This window comes from Balaenoptera ricei, chromosome 10 (genome assembly GCF_028023285.1).
Source record: "Balaenoptera ricei isolate mBalRic1 chromosome 10, mBalRic1.hap2, whole genome shotgun sequence".
NCBI lineage: Eukaryota > Metazoa > Chordata > Mammalia > Artiodactyla > Balaenopteridae > Balaenoptera > Balaenoptera ricei.
Window position 1 is genome coordinate 51,507,266 of NC_082648.1, and position 19,505 is coordinate 51,526,770.

Sequence of the window (19,505 nt, forward strand, 5' to 3'; positions counted from 1 at the left end):
TTAATGTATAACATGAAACGTGTTCTCCCAACAGTTTTCTCCACCTCACCTAATGTCAACTTCCTCATTCTATTTGCTCAAGACAAAAATTTAGGTCTATAGTGATGTGACTCATAATACCTTTCTAATCCGAAATATGACCACTTACCTTGCTCACTCCCCCCAGCCACACTAGTCTCCTTGGAGACTTCAGTATGCAAACTCCCTTGGCTCAGCACTCTCCATTTCCCCTCCCTGCTTTACTTTTTCCCATGGCAACTACCACCATCTAACATATTCTTTACTTTACTCATATATTTAAATTTTTGTCTCCCCCTGTCTGATAGGTAGAATTCTAAAGATATACCCTCAAGATTCCTGTCCCCTAGGTATTCAAATAAACACTAATCTTAGCACAGCTGTGAAGGGACAATGTCATTAAAGTTGCTAATCAGCTAATCTTAAAATAGGGTAATCATCCTGGACTATCTGGGCGGGACAAATGTAATCCTTTGAGCTTTTAAAAGCAGAAGAGTAAAGCGGAGGAGAAATGGTGGAAGGGGGACGTCGGAGAGATTCGAAGTGTAAGAAAGACTCAGTGTGCCCTGACTGGTTTGAAGATGAAGGAGGCAATGGAGAAAGCAGATATTCTGATGCAGGTGGGAGAGGCTCTCAGATGACAGCTACTGGAGGGGTAGAAACCTCATTCCTACATTTAGAAGGAACCGAATTCTGTCAATAACCTGAATGGGCTTGGAAGCAGATTCTCCCTTAAAGCCTCCAGAAAAGAAACACAGCCCTGTTGTGAAAAGATGAAGCACACCCGTTGATTTCAGCCTTGTGAAACTCAGAGCAGACAAATAGCCGAGCTATGCTGTGCCTGGAAGTCTGACCTACAAATAATTAATGGATGTTGTAACACGTCACTAAATTTGCTAAGGCAGCAATAGAAAACCAATGCACCCTATTGGAATCTAGGCCTTATGAGGGCAGGGATCCTGTCTCTTTTTTTCCCCTGTGCTGTGCTCCAGAACCCAGAATAGCACCCAACAATAGAAGACAATAAACACTCGTTGAATGGAAGAATGTATCCAGTATACACATTTTCCCCATGAAATCTATATTTTACAAGATCTTATGAAATTTTTACCCCAAAATATTGACTAAAAATATTTAAAATGTAAAAGATGAATTGATTTGAAAACTGTCTATTCAGTAGTTTGCATCTTTGCAAGTTAGCAGTGGCTACCACTTCCATGGAGCCAACAATGAGAAGCAGGCAAATACCGCTTCTAAAGCCGTGGTTTTCAAACTGCATGTTGTAACATATTAGTGGGTTATAAAATCAATTTATGGGGTTGAGGAAGGGAGGAAGGGAGGAAGAGAGGGAGGAATGAAGGAAGGAAGCAGGAAGAAAGGAAGGAAGGAAATAAAACCAAAAAATCAGAACTTTAATTTTAGCGTGGGGTGCATGAGTGTATGTGTGTGGGCGTGTTGTGTACATGTTGGATCACAGTGTAAGATGTATTTCTTACTTAGGTACCATCAAGATAATTTGAAAACCACAACCCTAAAAGTTGTCATGCTCTGTCCTGTGGACCAGGGTGCAATTTAGGGCCTGGTCAGAGGTGAGATGAAGACAAAAGAATGGGGAATGTGTCTGTTAGAAAGGGCTGATCAAAAAAGGACCACACTACCCTAAGTCTATGTTAAATTTACAAGACAAGAAGAGAGCTTGTGATTGAATAATTCACAAATTGCACCTCCTTAAGGTGAGAAAATGAACTTTTCTCCTCTTGTGTTCTTCCTTTGCCTTGGACCTGGAGTAGCACCCCTGGACACCATTCAGACCCACCAACTCAGAGTCACCAAGTCTTGGTGTAAAATCAGGCAGCATCTGGAAGGGGATGACTTGAGGCTTCAATCAACAAAACACCCTAAGATGCTATTTCTTTTCTCCCTTAGAGGGAGAGGATGAAAAACCTAACACTTACCTCTCTTCTGAGATTAGCCAGTTATTAGTGTCATATAAATTTAGCTGGAAAGGAAGTTAGAAATGTCCTTGGCACAAGGAATCAAAGAATAAATGTTGTTTAGAGGAACTTGAAATTGAATCTAGCTCAACATCCTCACTTTTTTTGCAGATGAGGAAGCTGAACCCCCCCATTTTTATAACAATGTTACTCGAGGTATATTTACCAGTGATTCCAATGTTTATTGTTAGTGGGCTGCATATGGATAACAAAAGAATAATGCAGTCGTCTACTATTCATTCCCCCACTCAAGGGCATACTCCTGGTGGGCAGGCATCATGCTATGTATATCTTTGTGTTCTAGTTAGTAACTACTGTGGTTGGGGAAATTAAATAAGATAATACCTGCGATGCACTTAGCAGAGTGCCCAGCGCACTTTAAGAGCTAAGTAAATGCTTTCATATTTGATTTTGTTGCTTTGATTATAATATGAGCATTCTTATTGTAGAATATTTATGCACAGGAAATTTTTTAACATTTGTTGATTTTCATTGCATTATACAACAAAGTAAAATCATATTTTATGCCCTTAAAATCCATTTATGTTTGAAGGGACATTAAAAAACTACAGAATTCTTATCTGCTTAACGCACTTTAGGTAAATGAGTAAAGATGAAAGAATTCCAATTAGTTAAAAATTACTCAGAAAATGTCTTCTTAAGCATATGAGGATTCATGATTCATAAAGATAATATTTCTAATGAAAATATAAAAATCTTATATCAGGTTTAGTTCATTTTTCCTTAGGTAAGAACGGGAGTCCATACCAATGGCCAAGGGCTGTAAATCCTAAAATCAGAATGTGACTTCTTTTAGGAGATATTCCACAGAGAAAGAGTATCAAAACATTAAAAGAAATGAATCACAGTCTGTTTTTTCTGAGGATTCTAACAGTGTTATCAGTTTTTTTTCTCAATTCTTACAAGCTCTACAGCACCTTTCCCCCCTGCTACTTTTCTATTATATAATCAGCATATAATTATGTGCTTTTTCACACTGGGAAGACTATTCTTTTATTAATGACTCTTTGAAAAGTTCTTTATTATTTATCTTTGAAAGTGAGTTTGAAATCAAAAGGCTTTCATGGCTTTTCCTTTTTTTCTTTTTAACTTAGGAGTTCTTTAAAGTAATACAGTAGATGGTTACAGATGTCATACGCAGTCATTAGTTTCCAGCTTTAAGGTGAGAAGTAGGGTTTGGGAAACAATGTAGCACCCTCCTTTCTCTGCAGACTAAATGTTTGGGGTCTTGAAGAGCATGTATGCAAATATTGCTCTTCTAACAAAGGCTGTCTATTCTTTGCCTTTTCCCCTTGTTAGGACAAATAGAAAATGGGTCATGACAATAAGCCTCCTGAATTTAGTACAAAGACAGAAGGAGGATATAATTAGCATTTATGGGAAGTACAATGTAAGTTCCAAATTAGTCTTAAATGAGAAATTCACCCAGCCCCTGATCTGTAGTCAATTCTGGAAAGTACCATGCATCTCTGCTGAGGCCAAGCAAGCCTCATTGATGTTTCTGGCTGACTGCTTTTTTTCTAACATTAAATTTACCAGAGCACTCCAGATTGGATACGGGCAGTTATGAAGGAGGATGTACATTACTGCACATTTTATTCATTGCTCGAGCCATTTTGCTTGCAGTGATAATCCCATAAGACCAACATATCTTGCGTAAGGAACCCAAACGACTTTTTGCTGAGAGCAGCTCTTCAGGTACTTTTATAGCCTATTCCTGCTTAACTTCTAGACTTTCCCATTTGTGGCTAGGACCTGCCAAATCAGGGCTTCAGTGGCTTCTTGGCTCACCACAGCCATGGCTACCTTATTCAAGACCGGCAAGTAGATAATAACACCAGTGATTAAAATAGTGATCAGATTTCTTTTCAATAATATTGCTGCTGTTTATGTAGGGCAGAACCTACCTCTATCCAACACTTCCACTGTGGGCAAAGTAATGTTGTGCCAGAACTATTTCAAGAATTTGTCTCATCTCCAATACTTTTTGGACTATTTCAAAGGAGATGGCAGAACACTAATAACATGATGACCTTGACAACTTTGCTTCTTTGGGGCCTCAGGGAAATTCACCTAATTGTTTTGGGAGCCAAACTAATTTGTAATTGAACATCATTTTGCCCAGCCATTTGAAGTGCCATGATGTTCCTTTAGTTGAAAATGTCCAAGTAGCTTCATTTTCACCAGCAATCTTTTTACTTGTGAAGGAAAAAGTAACAATAATTTACTTTGATGGTACTCAAGAAGCTCCTTCTCTCAAGCCCTCTTATCTTCTCTTATATATAATGATTTTTCCTTTTTAAATGAGAATCATAGACTCTCAGGGTTGGAAGGAATTTTTAAGATAATTTAATACAAACACCCACTATTGCATGAATCCTCTCTACAGTATCTTCAATGAGGTCTTCCATTAACAGCTGTTCTCCAGGGCAAAGGAGATGAAGGAAAAATAGAAAGGGCAATCCACTATATATAAGTTATATGAATTTATAAATAAAACAAACTAGAGGATCTAGATGTGGTCTTCCCTACTCACAAGTTCTCAGTCTTTCATCCATCTTGTTTAATTACATTATGAAGAATTTGTGAAGCAGAGACTCAATTTTACATTTGAACTATTGAGAATATGGCCCAACAGGGAGTGAAGCAACACTTCTAAAACAATTTATTATGAGAATTTAGATCACATGCTCCCGACCTTTTCATTTCAATGATCCAAAAAGCTAAAAATATTTTTACAAGTCTACTTTATATGAACAGAATTATAGGAAACTTTCATCACTATTACTTAAGAATAAATTAAATGATCTAGTATAAACTACAGGTTAAGAGATTAGGTTCTGGAATGAAAATATATGGTTTGATCCCTAACTTCCCATTAATTAGCTATATGACCTTGGGAAGTCACTTAACATTTTAAAGCTTTGGTTTGCTCAGCTGTAAAAGGAGATAATAATATTACCTCTTTCACTGGGCTATTAAGAGGATTAAATGAGCTAATTCACATGAAGCACATTGTTCAGTATATGGCATATGTTTTAAGTATCTAATAAGTGTTAGCTTTCTCATACCCACTGATGTAATAAAAACATAGAATTTAGATGTAGAGAACTCACTATTTTTTAAAAAAAAAATTGTTTCAGAATCTTAAATCTCCAGGCATTTGCATGAGTGCTATTTTAAACTAAGGATTAATAGTGTTAGGAAAAAATTTTTCATGCTATAAATAGCTTATAAGGAAATTTTACATTGCCAGAATGGTTTTAACAAATCAATATGTATTATATCATGTGCTAACTGAATAATACAGTTATTCTAATTAACTGATCATGCACTCCACAGATTCTGGAAAAGAGTGTCAGCCTTTAACTGACGAGTTTAGAGTCATGAATCACCTGACAAAATATAAAGTTATTATTTATTAGAAACTTGGTTACTTTTCTGTATGTCTGAATAGTCAATGCACTAAAGATATTACTCAACATTATATATCTGATGGGATTTTAAAATAATCTTCTTGAATATGTCCACACAAGGTTTAAAAAAAAAAAAAACTGCTATTGTTAATCAATACTGTAAATTACAGTCTCTAGTTTTATGTTACGTTTTATTATATAAAGCAACCCCTTTTTATAAAACATTATTCTGTTCTAGCCCCCAGTTATCCAGTTCTAAACAGTAGTCAGCTTTCCCCTTAGGGCAAAAAGCAAAATAAGAAAAAACTTTCATTTGCTGATTCCACAAAGAATTTAAATTCTGCCAGTCCAGAATATCCATGGACGTAATTAGAAAATGAAAGAATAAAGCTATTTTTCACTTCTCTCCTATCCCCCAGAAATCAGTCATTGCAAGCTGAGATACCTCACTGCCTGAAGAGCATTCCTTTTATATTGACCCTGAGATGTGAAAACTCCTCTCGATAACTCATTACAATGATTACAAACTTAACCATTAGAAAACTATTTATTGATCCAGAAATCGGGAGGTCAAAATAATTACTCTCATAAAAATGAAAGAATATTAACTGGGAAATGTTTGTTGAGTCGTATACAAATTCTTTTTTTTTCAGAATTTATTCAGATTACTATCCATCAGAAGAATGAAGGATTGGGGTCACCTTCCCAGCATTTAACACGCATCCTTGGGGCGGGGGTGTTCACATTTTTGTCAGTATCTCATGAAGGAACAAAGAGTATTTAATTATTAGGTAATATGACAGTTGATGTCAATCTACAGAAGATGTTATTCTGGGTAAAATAAAAATGTGCTATGAAAAAATGAAGCAGGGAGAAAATGGGAAAAAAAACGTACTATGGAAAACTATTACCTCTCATCCTACAACCACCACTTAAAGATGTCACCGCACATGCTCCGTGCTCTATTAATTGAGAGACTTTTTGCTTTCACAGGCTGGCTGTCCACTTACCCTAGTTGTTTTCACTTTATTCCCAGAGGAACAGCTCCATCCTTTCCGATCTGGAAGAACTTTACATTCCTCTCCCTCAAGACATGGTTGCATATGGCACCACCATTTCTGTTCCACTATTGAAGCTACAGGAGATAGAAAAATCAATTTAATATTTTCTATTTGGGCTTGTTAATTCTTTGGGTGCACATTTAAAGAGGAACAAAAGCCACATATTTTTCCCACCACTGGGCTGATGGGGTTTTGAAGGATGCTTTTTTTTTTTTTTTTTGTCCAAAGGGAATAAATCTTTCTAGATTTTATGACTAAAAATATTTTTTAAATTTTTATTTTACTGTGGTAAGAATACTTAAAATTTTAAGACGGTAGATCTCATGTTAAGTGTATAATACAGTATTGTTAATGTTAAGCACATTTTTAAAGGATATTTCACGCAAACATATAGGCTTCATGGACATTAACATATTGGAAAGAAACTACGTGGATACATGCATGCGTTGATTTACATAAACATATAAGAAAGTGAGTCCATGACCAGAGTCAATATTTTAGAATCAATGTAATATTTCCCACAAGTAGGCTAAAATCAGGAAGGCATTCAATTTAACACAATCTTTTTTTACTTTGGGCAGTAACTATCATCACAAGGAATGCACCATGAAAATATGTGCACTTAACACATTATTATTTATGATAACATCAATTATATAGACCTACATAAATATTTATATCCTATTGTAATTAGGTGAATCCTCCAAGAAAGAAATTAATATTTTGATAAATCTCTATAAAAATATTTCATGTGAATTCTATCCACAGCTAAACATTCACTCATCTGTGTGGTGTTTATTTTTTCATTGTTAAGAACCAGCCATGTGTTTAGGTACCCACACTATTTAATCATCTATTTTCATTTCTCCTTTGCCAAATAATTTATACACACACACACACTCGCCCTCCACTGGCAAATCAATATTTCATGGTATCAAAGAAAGAGGCACATGGACTTATTGGAACCTCATTATAATGCTTTTTGCTACAAAACCGCATAAGATCTTAGACCACCTTCCAATAGATTTTAGATTTCAAAATGCTCTTCAAGTGACCTTGTACCAACCACATGGTTGATGGTGCGGTCCCCCAGGATTAACCCCAGTCATCGGCATCACAGTGGGATTCCAGTTCTAAGCAGTCCTCGTCTACCCTACCACAAAGAGCAATGGAAGAAGCCTCACCGTCCACACAAGATGGAGCAGCTCGTGTGGTACCTGCCACCTGCCCAGGGAAGCAAGAGCACTTGACCGTTTGTGACCGTTCTTCTATCTTGTTCTTATTACAGCATCTGTGGAGTGCCACCACCTCGCAAGTGCCCGTTTTAACATGGTGAGCTGCACAAACAAAAACAAAAGTTGAGATAACATTGAGAAAGCTTTGGATACTCCCCCCCCTTCTTTTTAATTAGAAGCACATTAAATATAACTGTATAAAGGATCCACCATGCATGAAACTAGAAATACAATGATGCTGACTCCATAATGCAGATTTGATCTCTTTGCTAAATGTGGTAGGACCATTTCTGTCAGTAAATGCCTGGTGAAGCAGGAACAATTAGTGACTAGATTAGAATGAGCTGTTAGAGCAGTCTGAAATATAGAAGCAATGTGTGGTATCATCAAAAACATATTTATTTGCATATGACTTTTTTTTACACCTTTTTGTTCAACATGTTGATCAAAGTAAGGGAACCCCCTGGACAAGGTGCCCTGTACTAGGGCTGAGACAAACCTTATTCTCAAAGTAGGTGGGTTGATAAAGGTTATATTCTTCATCTAGGGGTGAGTGTAAGGGCCAGGAAGGGAAATTCTTTTCAGAAATCAGGGAGGCAGAGGGTGGGAACCCACTTCCTCAGGATTCTTCTGCTCAATTTCCCTGGAAATGAACTAACTGGGTGATTTTTGAAATTGCTGCCATTTTCCTGAACGTTCCATCCAGTCTCAGGGATGGCTGCGGCACGAAGCCAGCAGTATTTCCCGCACCTCCTGGGGGGGCTGGCCCCACCCCTTGGCCAAGGCAAGGGCTCCAGGAGCTCCCTTGTCCCCCACCTTGCACCCTGGTTCTAAGTTTACAAAGTGTTTCCCTCGTTCCTTTAAGTCCTCTTCCCTGCCTCTGACATTCCCTCCCTCCCTCCCACCCGCAGGGCTGAGATCAGAGGGTGGTGATGGTAAAGGGACCCGACAATGACGTGACCCTCCTGTCTCAGGTCAGGGGAGAGAGCTCGGTGGCCTCCCCTCGCCCTCATGTTTACATTTGCAATCTGAAGCACTTTAAGTTACGTGGGGTTTTTTGGTTTTTGGGGTTTTTTTTTTTTGGTTTGTCTGTTCCTGTAACTTATTCTCCAACTACTGCTTCCAACTGAAATAAGACTATTAAATGCTTGTTCAGGAGGGAAAAAAAAAAAAAAAAAATCATTCCTTTCAATTTTGCCTGAGGGAACAACTGCCACCAAATGACAATCACCACAACCAGAACCTGGATGGATTTATACCTAGCGTGGAAAAACCCAGTCCACGAAGCTCTGAGGCTCCATTACCCATTTTCTTAACCTCACAGTAAGGCTACTGAACTGTTTGGGTGATTGAAAGTTTTGGACCTCACTTATCACATTAGGATAGGGTTCGAGTTTGCCTTCATTGTTTTTTTTACCCAGCATTTCTTCTTCAAAGAATTAACCCTACTGTGAAATGATAAAGCAAAATTTCCATCTGCTAAAAATAAAACCAGCTTAAAATCAAACATTTGTTGAAATGTTATGCTTTCAGAAATTTAAGAACATGTGATTGATATAAAAACAATTTAAATAGAAAAGTAGGACATATGAAGTTGTTTAATGTTATAAACATACTGAGGTAATTTTGTAAATGAGAGGAGTATATCATGCATTCATATCAATCTTCCCCTCAGAGATGAGGAACCACTAGGCAGTAACTCAGGTTAGATTGCTTGGATTTTTCTTCTAAGAGAGACCAAATCGCATGGATTGTCCACCTCATCCCCCATGTGAAACCAAGAAACTCAGGTGTAACATACAGCTTTGACACATAATCCTCAAAAGAATGTTAAGAAGCAGATACCATTTCCAATATCACAAAGATTTTTCTGTCATGGTAGATACAAATGGGGATTTCTCCATGTGTGATTCAAACACAAGGCTATCAAACAAAAGCTAAAAACTTGAAAGCCGGATTTCTGTTCCTTGTGCTCTAGAAAATATTTTCTTAGCTAAGGATGATTCAGTTTGTTTTAATTTATTGAATGCTTTATGTAATATTATACGAGTCAAAACACTGCTTTCTACACTGAACCTCACCTAGCACATTTTAATTGAGTCGATACCACATATCAGGCATGGTTCTGAGTAATGGGGATGCAACAATGTATAAGATGGACATAGACCTGCCCTCAAAGAGCTCATATTCCTGTGGAGAAAACAAATAATAATTAGGTACTAATGGTTAAGTAAGACAATATTAGATTTTCTAGCTCCTTGAAAGAAATGCAGTAGGGTAATGTGATTGAGAGTAATCAAGCAGGGAGGGAAGGCAGATTCCCGTGAGTCTCAGGGAGAACCTCCCTGAGGAGGTAACCTGAATAATGGCCTGAATGATGAGAAGGAAGCCTCCATGTTGAAGAGCTAAGAAAGGAGGAACTTTCCAAAGAGAAGGAGCAGCAAATGACAAGGTTCTGAAATGGGGAAATGTGTGGTGTGTTCCCAGGACAGCAAGATGGCCAGTGTAGCTGTACTGTGGCTGAACGACTGAGAGGCTGAGGACAATGTGTCAGAGACGTAGGAAGATGGTGTAGGGGCGGGGGTGCCGTGGTAAAGAGCTTGGATTTTATTCTCGTTGCAAGGGAAAGCCTTTGGGTGGAAATGCTGTCATCTCATTAATGCTTTAGAAGTCTGCTCAAGCTGCTCTTTAGAGAATGGGCTGAAGAAAGCAAGAGTGAAAGCAGGGAGACCAGTCATGAAGGGGTTGCAGGAGTTCAGGAGGTGAAGGATGGGACACAGACTAGACTAAGGGTTGGGAAGAAGAACCAGATGAGGGATATTTCAGAGTAGAGTTGGTTTGACTTGCTAATGGATTGAGTATGAGCTGTGAGGGGAAGAGGAATTAAGGATTACTCCTAAGCTTGTCCTGAGGAATTAGAATTTGGTGGTTCTGGAAGATGGAGGAGGCCTGGGAAAGGGGAGTTTGGCAAAAGTTGGGTTGGGTCGGAATTACTGTAGTTCTGTTTTGTCTGTGTTAAGCCTGAGATTCGTATAATACACAGGAGTAGAGATGTAAATCAGGCAGCAACATTTATGAAATGGAGCTTAGGGAAGAGATCTAGACTGTAGATACACACTTAAGAGATCTAGGTTGATAGGTGATATTTAAAGCCATAGACTGGACTAAATTACCATGGAAAGGCTACTGCTACCGATAGAGGAGTAGGGAAAGAATAGTCCAGAACCTAAATCTGGAAGAGGGGAGACAGTAGAAAAAACTGATAAGGAGCAGAACATGAGGTAAGAGAAAAAGAACATGAGATAAAGGCATGGAAAACCAAAGAATAAAATATTTCAGGAAAGAGGGATTGGTCAGTTATGTCAAATGTTGCTGAAAGGTTTAATAAATGAAGCGAAATAATTGTCTACTAAAAAAATAATATGATGTAGCAGTTAAAACAGAGCCTCCAAAACCAGAGTAGCTAGGTTCAAATCTAAGCTTCTTCAAACAGCACTGTAACCTTGGGCACATCATCAAATATCTCTGATAAGTATTTTTTCATATCTAAAAGAGGGATATTAATAGCACCATCTTCATATGGTTGATTTGGGGATTAAATGAGTTAATATGTATAAAGTATTTAGAACACTCCCTGCCTCATAGCAGGTACTCTGTGTTAGCCATTATTAGCACTTGATCTAGATAAAAATCATTTTAATGGCATGATGAAGATAAAAGCATGATTATAGTAAGTTTATTAGAGAATGAGATGTAAAACTGCAGATAATTACAAAAATTTCTTTCAAGGATTTTTTCTGTGAAGGGAAGAAGGAGATGAAATAATAGTTGGAATGAAGCAAAGGGTCAAGGAAATTTTTTTAATGGATGCCATAAAAGCACGCTTGCTTGCTGGAAAAATCTGAGAAAAAATGACAATATAGGAGAGAAAATGGATAATTAAAAAAAGAATGTTCTTGAAGGGAAATAAGGAATTGAGACTGAGGGCACCTGGGGGGTTGGCATTAGATTCATGTGGGGACATTTAATCCTAAGAGTGAAGGTGAGATACGTGAATACAGAGTCAGGTGGGTGTGAGCGGATTAGGTGGTGAGAAGATGAAGTCTCATATCTGATTTCATCTCATTTTGCTATGAACTATGAGAGATGTTTGAGAAGAAAAAATGAATATGAAATATATATTTCAAAGAGGAAAAAGAAATTTACTGGGAAAGAGTAGTAGGACTGCCCGGCAGGGAGTTGGCTGATGCACCCAGTAAACTGTAGAGGACACAGTGGAATGAATGAAGGGGTGGGATTACACAACAAAATGGAAATAAACGTCTGTGTGATGACAGATAATTTGGGATGCTTGGAGCTCTGATAGCAATTTAGGGAAACAGAGATGTAAGTCATGATGAGATGTGTGCTGCAGGTCTTTGAATGGAAGCCAGTTTAGAGACAAGAGATTATTAGGGTTTCTTCAGAGAGTGGTGCTAGTAGGCAGAGGACCGAGCTGAGAGCTTCAGGAAGAGCTGGATGGTGGCTGGGCTCTCTTTTCCACAGAACCGCAGAGGCCAGGAGCACACAGCGAGGTTCCACTAGTCTCTATCCTGAGAAAAGAGGCAGGCACCATTTCAGCACCATCCACCAGGGCCATTTTATCATCTTTGTTACAAGGAAATTTTTATCATATGTTGGAAAGGAATTGACAGGTGAAAAATTTGCACCTGGTTTTCCCTTCCCAATGCTAATGTCAAAATTCATTTCTACTTTTCCTGACAAGAAAAACTGTCCTTCTCCACCCCATTAATTAAATCTAGATGCGGTGATGTGACTTGCTTTGGCCAATGAAATGAAAGCTAAACTTAGGAGCAAAAGCAAAGGATATCAGTCTGTGTGGACATTTTAATAGCTAGTGTCATTCACCAGATTTCTCCCACCAGCAAGAGCAACCAATTACATTCTTGATAGTGGAGACTATATCAGCCTGAGTCCCCAAGTAAAGAGACATGAAACAGAGTCCCTGCCAACCATATGGACATATGAGTGAGAAATAAACCTTAAAGTGTTATAAGCCTCTAAAATTTGGTGGTTGTTTGTTACTGTCACAAAACTTAGCCTACCCTGACTACACAGTAGTACTTTCCATTGCTTCCTAGGTTGTGCAGTAGGATATATACTGTCAAATGTGTTAGTTGAAGGATAAGTCAGTGAAACATGATATCTCAAAACCTGGATCATTCTAGCTTATTGAGTTAATGCAGAACGAACAGAAACAAGAAAATGTTGTTCAGATATTTATATAATTCAAAGGGCTGTAAAGAGTCATTTTACAATTGGATAATTATGTTGGCTAAGTTCAGTATGTCAGAGCTCTGGTGAAGAAAGTGTGCTTATTTCTTCTTTGAGAAGAAAGGAGGTAAAATGATGCCCATATGGTATAATGAAGAGAAGGATAAGGTAGGAGCTGCACTGGGAAGAAGAGAGGCATGTCCTCCCCCTTCAGAGAATATGGGACTAAATGTTAAGGAATTAATAATAAAGGTGATGCAGAAGAGCAAGCCTCACAGACCCAAGGCCTTTCTGCCCTGACCTTTCTCTTCATTGCCTGTGAATAAAATGCACAGACACACAGGTTGAGTTTCCTTGTGAGAAATAGGATTTTGTGAAAAATCTCTATCAGACTTTGTCCTTCTTATTAAAATTGAAGTTGTAAAGCTTTCTGGGGGGGGAATGAGAAGGGGATGATTAACCTTTTTAAAATAGAATAGATGATAGGTAGGTAGGTAGGTGGATATGGGTGGATGGAAGGATGGATAATCTTTCACTCAAAGAGTTTTAAGGCATGGGTAGGGAGAATATTGACTGTTCAATATTTTTATATATGCCAGTATATATGGTAAGTAAAATGAGCTATCTCAAAATAGGGATGTGAATCTTCTAGCAAAATTTAGTTCACCTAAGCATGGCATACATATACACACACATAGTTTTCTTATTTATCTGCTATATATCTTAACTTCTCATGTCAAATTCTTGTAGACAAAGGCTAATTTTTCATGTAAACTGCTAGTAAGTGGCATGTGTTTAATAAATGGTAAACAAGCAATTTAAGAAGGTAAAACTAATTCCTGTGGTTTTCCTTTAAAAGGTTAATGAGACTAAAAAATTCAAGCAGTTACTAGAATTCTCTACACGGAGTCAGACAGAGCTCATGATAAACTAATCTAATTAAATATTAGGGCTTTCCAAATTAACAAAATAGACTTCACAGACAATCATCGTCATACTAAAATGATGTAAGACCCCCTGGAGAAGATTTAAATGAAAAAAGAACAAACAATTTTCTTCATGTCACAATCCCCAAGTCACAAAAGACAAAACAAAACAACAAAAAGCCCCACACCTTTCTGCTATTTTCTCCTCCCTGAATGTGATGCATTAATACAAAATGTTGCCTCCTACATTTCTGTGAAATGACACTAGAGGCACATAGGTTTAATTCTTATGAAAACAGGATTACCAAGTCTTGCCCAGCTCTAATTGTTGCCTTCCAAGGTTATTACCTTCATATATCATTTCAACAATAGGATACGGCCCTACTGGTTCCCCAGAAACATGGCCTTAAGAGACTGCCTCTTAAATCATATCTTAAGATTCCTAAATGTTTTTGCAAAGCTATTATGACTGGAATACTCTGGAATGAAGTCTTATAAGGCATTTTAGTAAAATCTTTGTTTCTATTTTTTACCTTCTCTATAGGAAAAAAAAATCTGAATAGCATTTGGTTTATATGTGTGTATAAATTTTTAAAAATTATATATATATATATATACACATACCTATATAGACACATTTAATTATATATAATTAATATACACATATATGTTTATATATATGTTAATATGGTCACATTTTAGCCATTACCTGTGAACCAACTATATACATAAATATGAAAAATGGGTTCACAGAATAGTATTTAGGCAAATCATTTACCTTGAGTAGTGGTTGCTGGCCTTTAGTCAATAAGAGCACAAAGCTATGCATATCACATTCTAAATGTAAGAATAATCCATTCACTCTGGAAACAATTTAAGGAATAGTGGTATTTGCTAAGTAACATCCATAGAATATTCACTGTATGCTATGCACTATTCCATTTTATCATCACAACAACCATTAAAGAGGAAACTATAATTATCCCCAATTTACAGATGAAGAAACTGAGCCAGAGAAACGGTAAGTAACTTGCCCAAAGTAAAATAGTAATAGACAAAACCAGAGGTGAGAATTTGGCAGTTTGCTTTCAGAAACCATGATCTTCAACACTATCATATAACACCTTTTCTACAAAGCTCTGCGCACATGCAGTAGACTATAGTTCCAGATGATGTGAAGGAAAGCAAGAAGTGTATCACTGTTCCTACATGTGACGCTTGGTAGCCTAGAAAGGACATAGGCTCTGGAACTGAAATGTCTCAGTGCAAGTCTACCCTAACCTATACTATACTTGAGTAAATGCTTAAGCCCATTCACCTTTCAAAGAACTGGTTTGTTCATCTCTAAGATAGCTCCATAAAGTCCTTATAAAGACCAAATGAGATCATGTATGTGAAACTGCTTTTAAATTGTATAGCATTACTTAAATGTTATTTTAATTTTAACTATTAATGTAATTAATGAATACCAAAATGATACAACATATAAATTTAAAAGATATAGCTGTTAGAGAAAGATCTATATTCTATAAAAGTTCTAATTTAATATTTTTAAAAATCTATGTGTATATATATATATGTATATATATGTATACACACATAATTGTGTTGACATGAGATGCATGTAAAAAAAATTAATCTGACACAAGCTACAGAAGAGAGTAAATTTAGCGTCAAGTTGTGAATTTGTTCCTACTTGATTTCCTCTCCATTAGATTTCAGTTCTTATTTGTATTCCGATTTGTCTCATTGACTCTGAAATTTTGTTTGTCTCCGTACACTCCTATTTAATAGTTTTACCCAGCTTGACTAGCTCCCCAGAGAGTCTGCATTACACCTTCTAAGCAGAAATAAAGCATCACCTACATGCACCAATAGGCATCTGAATTGCAAGCTAGTTAGTGGATTTAGGTTGCTGTAAATCACTTTGAATGGAAAAAATGTGCTGAAACAAAAACTTTCTGAGACAGCTAATTTCTCACTTTAATTCATTAGACTGAAAAAATAGGGCACATTTTTAGACTTTCATGCTGAAGCAATCTAATTAAAAGAAATGGTCATTTAAAAAGTTCAATGAAATTTCAAAAGTTCACATAATTTATGAAGTCGGGATGATTGGGGAGGAAATAAGCCAATGACATTTTTACAGAGCTTGTTTTCTAAAACTGCTCTAGTTTCATATGGAAAAAATAAAATTATTGGGGAAAAATAGATTGCCACAAACGATAATAATCCTAATAACAGTACTCCGTTAACAAAAGCAAACTCTCAACCAGAGGATGTCCCACAGTCTATTTTAAGAGAAAAAGGCAGAACAGAAGAAGATTCATTCTTGGGGGAATTTTAGATTCACTGCCCCTCAGCTCAATCATGAACATCTTCTATATGCACGTTTTAAATGAGAAGTGATGTTGAGGAAGGCAAACCTCAAAGAATATTGGTCTCTTTATAAACTGTCCAACAACTTCTGCTGGTAAGGTCTGCTCTGAAAAAGAGGAACTGGACCAATCAAATCCATTTCTCTAGAAATTTGAACTAAAAGTCACAGAATTGCCCCATGGAAACGGGCACTTGAGTCCAAAGGTCATTTGGCATCAGGAGTCAGGTCACCTGTGGAGCACTTTGTGCGAGCCTCATGGTGCTGAGAGATGGGGACACACAGGAGTGGGAAACAAGCACAGGTGCAAAGGTAAGAGATAAAGAAGTAGGTAGTTCCACCACCTGCCTTGGTGTCTGCCTTTCCTGAGGTCTTCCTGAACTTTTTCCTCAATTCCTGAAATATTTTATAGAATAGGTTTCAGTGAGCCCCTTTTTTTCCTGACGTAATTTGATGATATCTCTGTTCTTTGAACCAAAAATAATATACTGACTAGGATATTTCCTTTTTTTAGATAAAGTTAAAATTAACAAAAGCTAATTATCAATCAGAAATATTGTACAGCACAGGGAACTATATTCAATATCCTGGAATAAACCATAATGGAAAAGAATATGAAAAAGAACATATATATATATGTGTATGTATATATATGTGTGTGTATATATATATATATATATATATATATATATATGAGTGTGTATTAATATATATATACACATCTGAGTCACTTTGCTGTATGCCAGAAACTCACACAACACTATAAATCAACTAGACTTCAATTTTAAAAAAAGAATTATTTTCGGGCTTCCCTGGTGGTGCAGTGGTTGAGAATCCGCCTGCCAATGCAGGGGACACGGGTTCGAGCCCTGGTCTGGGAAGATCCCACATGCCGCGGAGCAACTAGGCCCATGAGCCACAACTACTGAGCCTGCGCATCTGGAGCCTGTGCTCCGCAACAAGAGAGGCCGCGATAGTGAGAGGCCCGCGCACCGCGATGAAGAGGGGCCCCCACTTGCCACAACTAGAGAAAGCCCTCGCACAGAAACGAAGACCCAACACAGCCAAAAATAAATAAATAAATAAATAAATTTATTAAAAAAAAAAAAGAAGAAGTATTTTCTACCCCCACTTTTAAGAGCAAAACACAAGTTTCCACCTTCAAAGTAGGATCCAGGAAATTCACCATTCAACAGTCTCCCTTCGTATATTTACCTCATAGTGAAAATCGACATTTCAAAAGATAACCAACTCCAATTACTACGAGGAGAAAATGATCCATAATATTCTTTTAAATGTTTCTAAAGGCAAACGTTTAAAAGTAGATTTCCTGCTTAATCCCAAATTATACCCCCAAAATGTGAAGAATCAGAACATCCCCAATTCCTAAACACTGTGAGAGTCACACTGTTCTTTTATGACTAATAATATTCCTGTAAGTGCTGCTAGGAAGGAGGGCAGGCAGCCCAAGCGCTTCTTCAGGAAAATGACAGAGTGAGTAGCAAGCGCAGTGAAAAGAAAGATGGGATTTTGCCCCTGAAGAGTGAAACGTTGAGTAAGTCCCCGAGTCTCTATCCTTATCTGCAAAATGAGGAAATCAGACTAGTTTTAGAGAGAATTTAAAGGTTCCTTCCATTTCTAAAGTGTTATGAGTTTATGAAATGATTAAGTTTCATTACAATGGGTACAATATACGAGACCTATCAGAAAATGAAAGTCGAAGTAAAATGTATTTTTTTAATTGCTTCAAACTGACAAATTAACCTCACTAAGTCACTGAACTTAATGAGAAACTGAGAAGAGAGTTTATGAAATTTATATTTTGGATTTATTTCTTACCTGTATGAAGCCACAAATCTTAACTACACAGTGTAATATTCACTATAAAGTCACCCTGTATCCTCACGTTGCTTTATGTACAAAATAGTTTGATTACTGTTGATTCCATGAGAGCAATCAAGTCCAAAAGGTAATATGTAACACGGTGGTTTGGGTGAGGAGTCTGAAGTCAGATGGTCCAGGTTCAAGTCCCACCTTTAAAAGAGAGTATCTACCTATTCACCAAGCCTCCTTTTTCTTTCCTCCTGGGCACACAACTAGACTACATTTTCCGGTCTCCCTTGCATGTAACACATGGGAGAGGGGCAGAAATGAGTTATACTTCTTCAAGACCAGGCCTACAAAAAACCTCCCACTCTATCAGCCACTCTCTCTCTTCCCCTTTCAGATAGATGTCAGTGCCAAAGGTGATCCTGAAGAGTCACCATCAGCCTGGGCCCCTGAATGACTGTGTAGAGGAGAGATCTACCTCCTGATACTAACTGGATTCACATGCACGAAGAATAAACTTAGGTTATGTTAAACCAATAAGATTGAGTGTTATACCTGTTACAATAGCCAGTATTAATTAATATGCAATAATATTCCTAGTAATGGACCTAGGAGGGAGTTGGGTACAATCCAAGTGCTTCATGAGAAAACCTACACAGAGAATAAAAAGAGCAGTACTATAGTCTGAACGTTTGTGTCCTCCCAAAATTCATATGTTGAAAACCTAATACCCAAGGTGATAGTATTAAGAGGTAGGAACTTTGGGACCTTTGGAAGGTGATTAGATTTGGTGCTCTTATAAAAGAGAGCCCTGAGAGCTAATTTACCCTTTCTGCAATGTGAGGATGCAACATGAAGTCTGAAACCCGGAAGGGGGCCCTCACTCTACCGCGCTGGCAACCTGATCTCAGACTTCCACCCTCCAGGACTGTGAGAAATAAATTTCTGTTGTTTATAGGCCACCCACTCTTTGGTATTTTGTTATAGCAGCCCACGTGGCCTAAGACACGCAGAAGATAAAAGATGTGATTTGAAAAAATTAAGCCTCAGCTCCTCATCTGTAAAATGGGAATTACATTATCATCTACCATAAAGGGTTATAATGAGGATCAACTGAGTCAACATTCATGACGATATATGATAAAGGGTAAATGTTAGCTATAATTATTATGGAGGCCTTAAATCCTTGAATCTATTTATATACAATGTGAATATCTAAAAGAGAATCAACTGATTTTTAGAGACTTCAAGTCTAATAAAGTCCTACTTTGCCATTTTACAAAAAAGAAATTGATGGTTAGAAAACATAATCCTAATTCAAGATCATAGATTAGTACTGAGCTCTCTTAATTT

The 19,505-nt window shown here is 37.3% G+C and overlaps 1 protein-coding gene across 4 annotated transcripts in view; it reads right to left on the bottom strand.

The window, feature by feature from the left end:
• The window catches only part of TAFA2 (TAFA chemokine like family member 2), a 595,648-nt gene that overhangs the window by 38,661 nt on the left and 537,482 nt on the right, over positions 1-19,505 (bottom strand). For all 4 annotated transcript variants that reach the window (XM_059936391.1, XM_059936393.1, XM_059936390.1 and 1 more), the window contains 2 exons: positions 7,695-7,847; positions 6,460-6,584 (listed from right to left, as the gene is read on the bottom strand). In XM_059936391.1, coding sequence (XP_059792374.1) covers positions 6,460-6,584; positions 7,695-7,847 — 278 coding nt within the window. The remainder of the gene's footprint in view (positions 1-6,459; positions 6,585-7,694; positions 7,848-19,505) is intronic.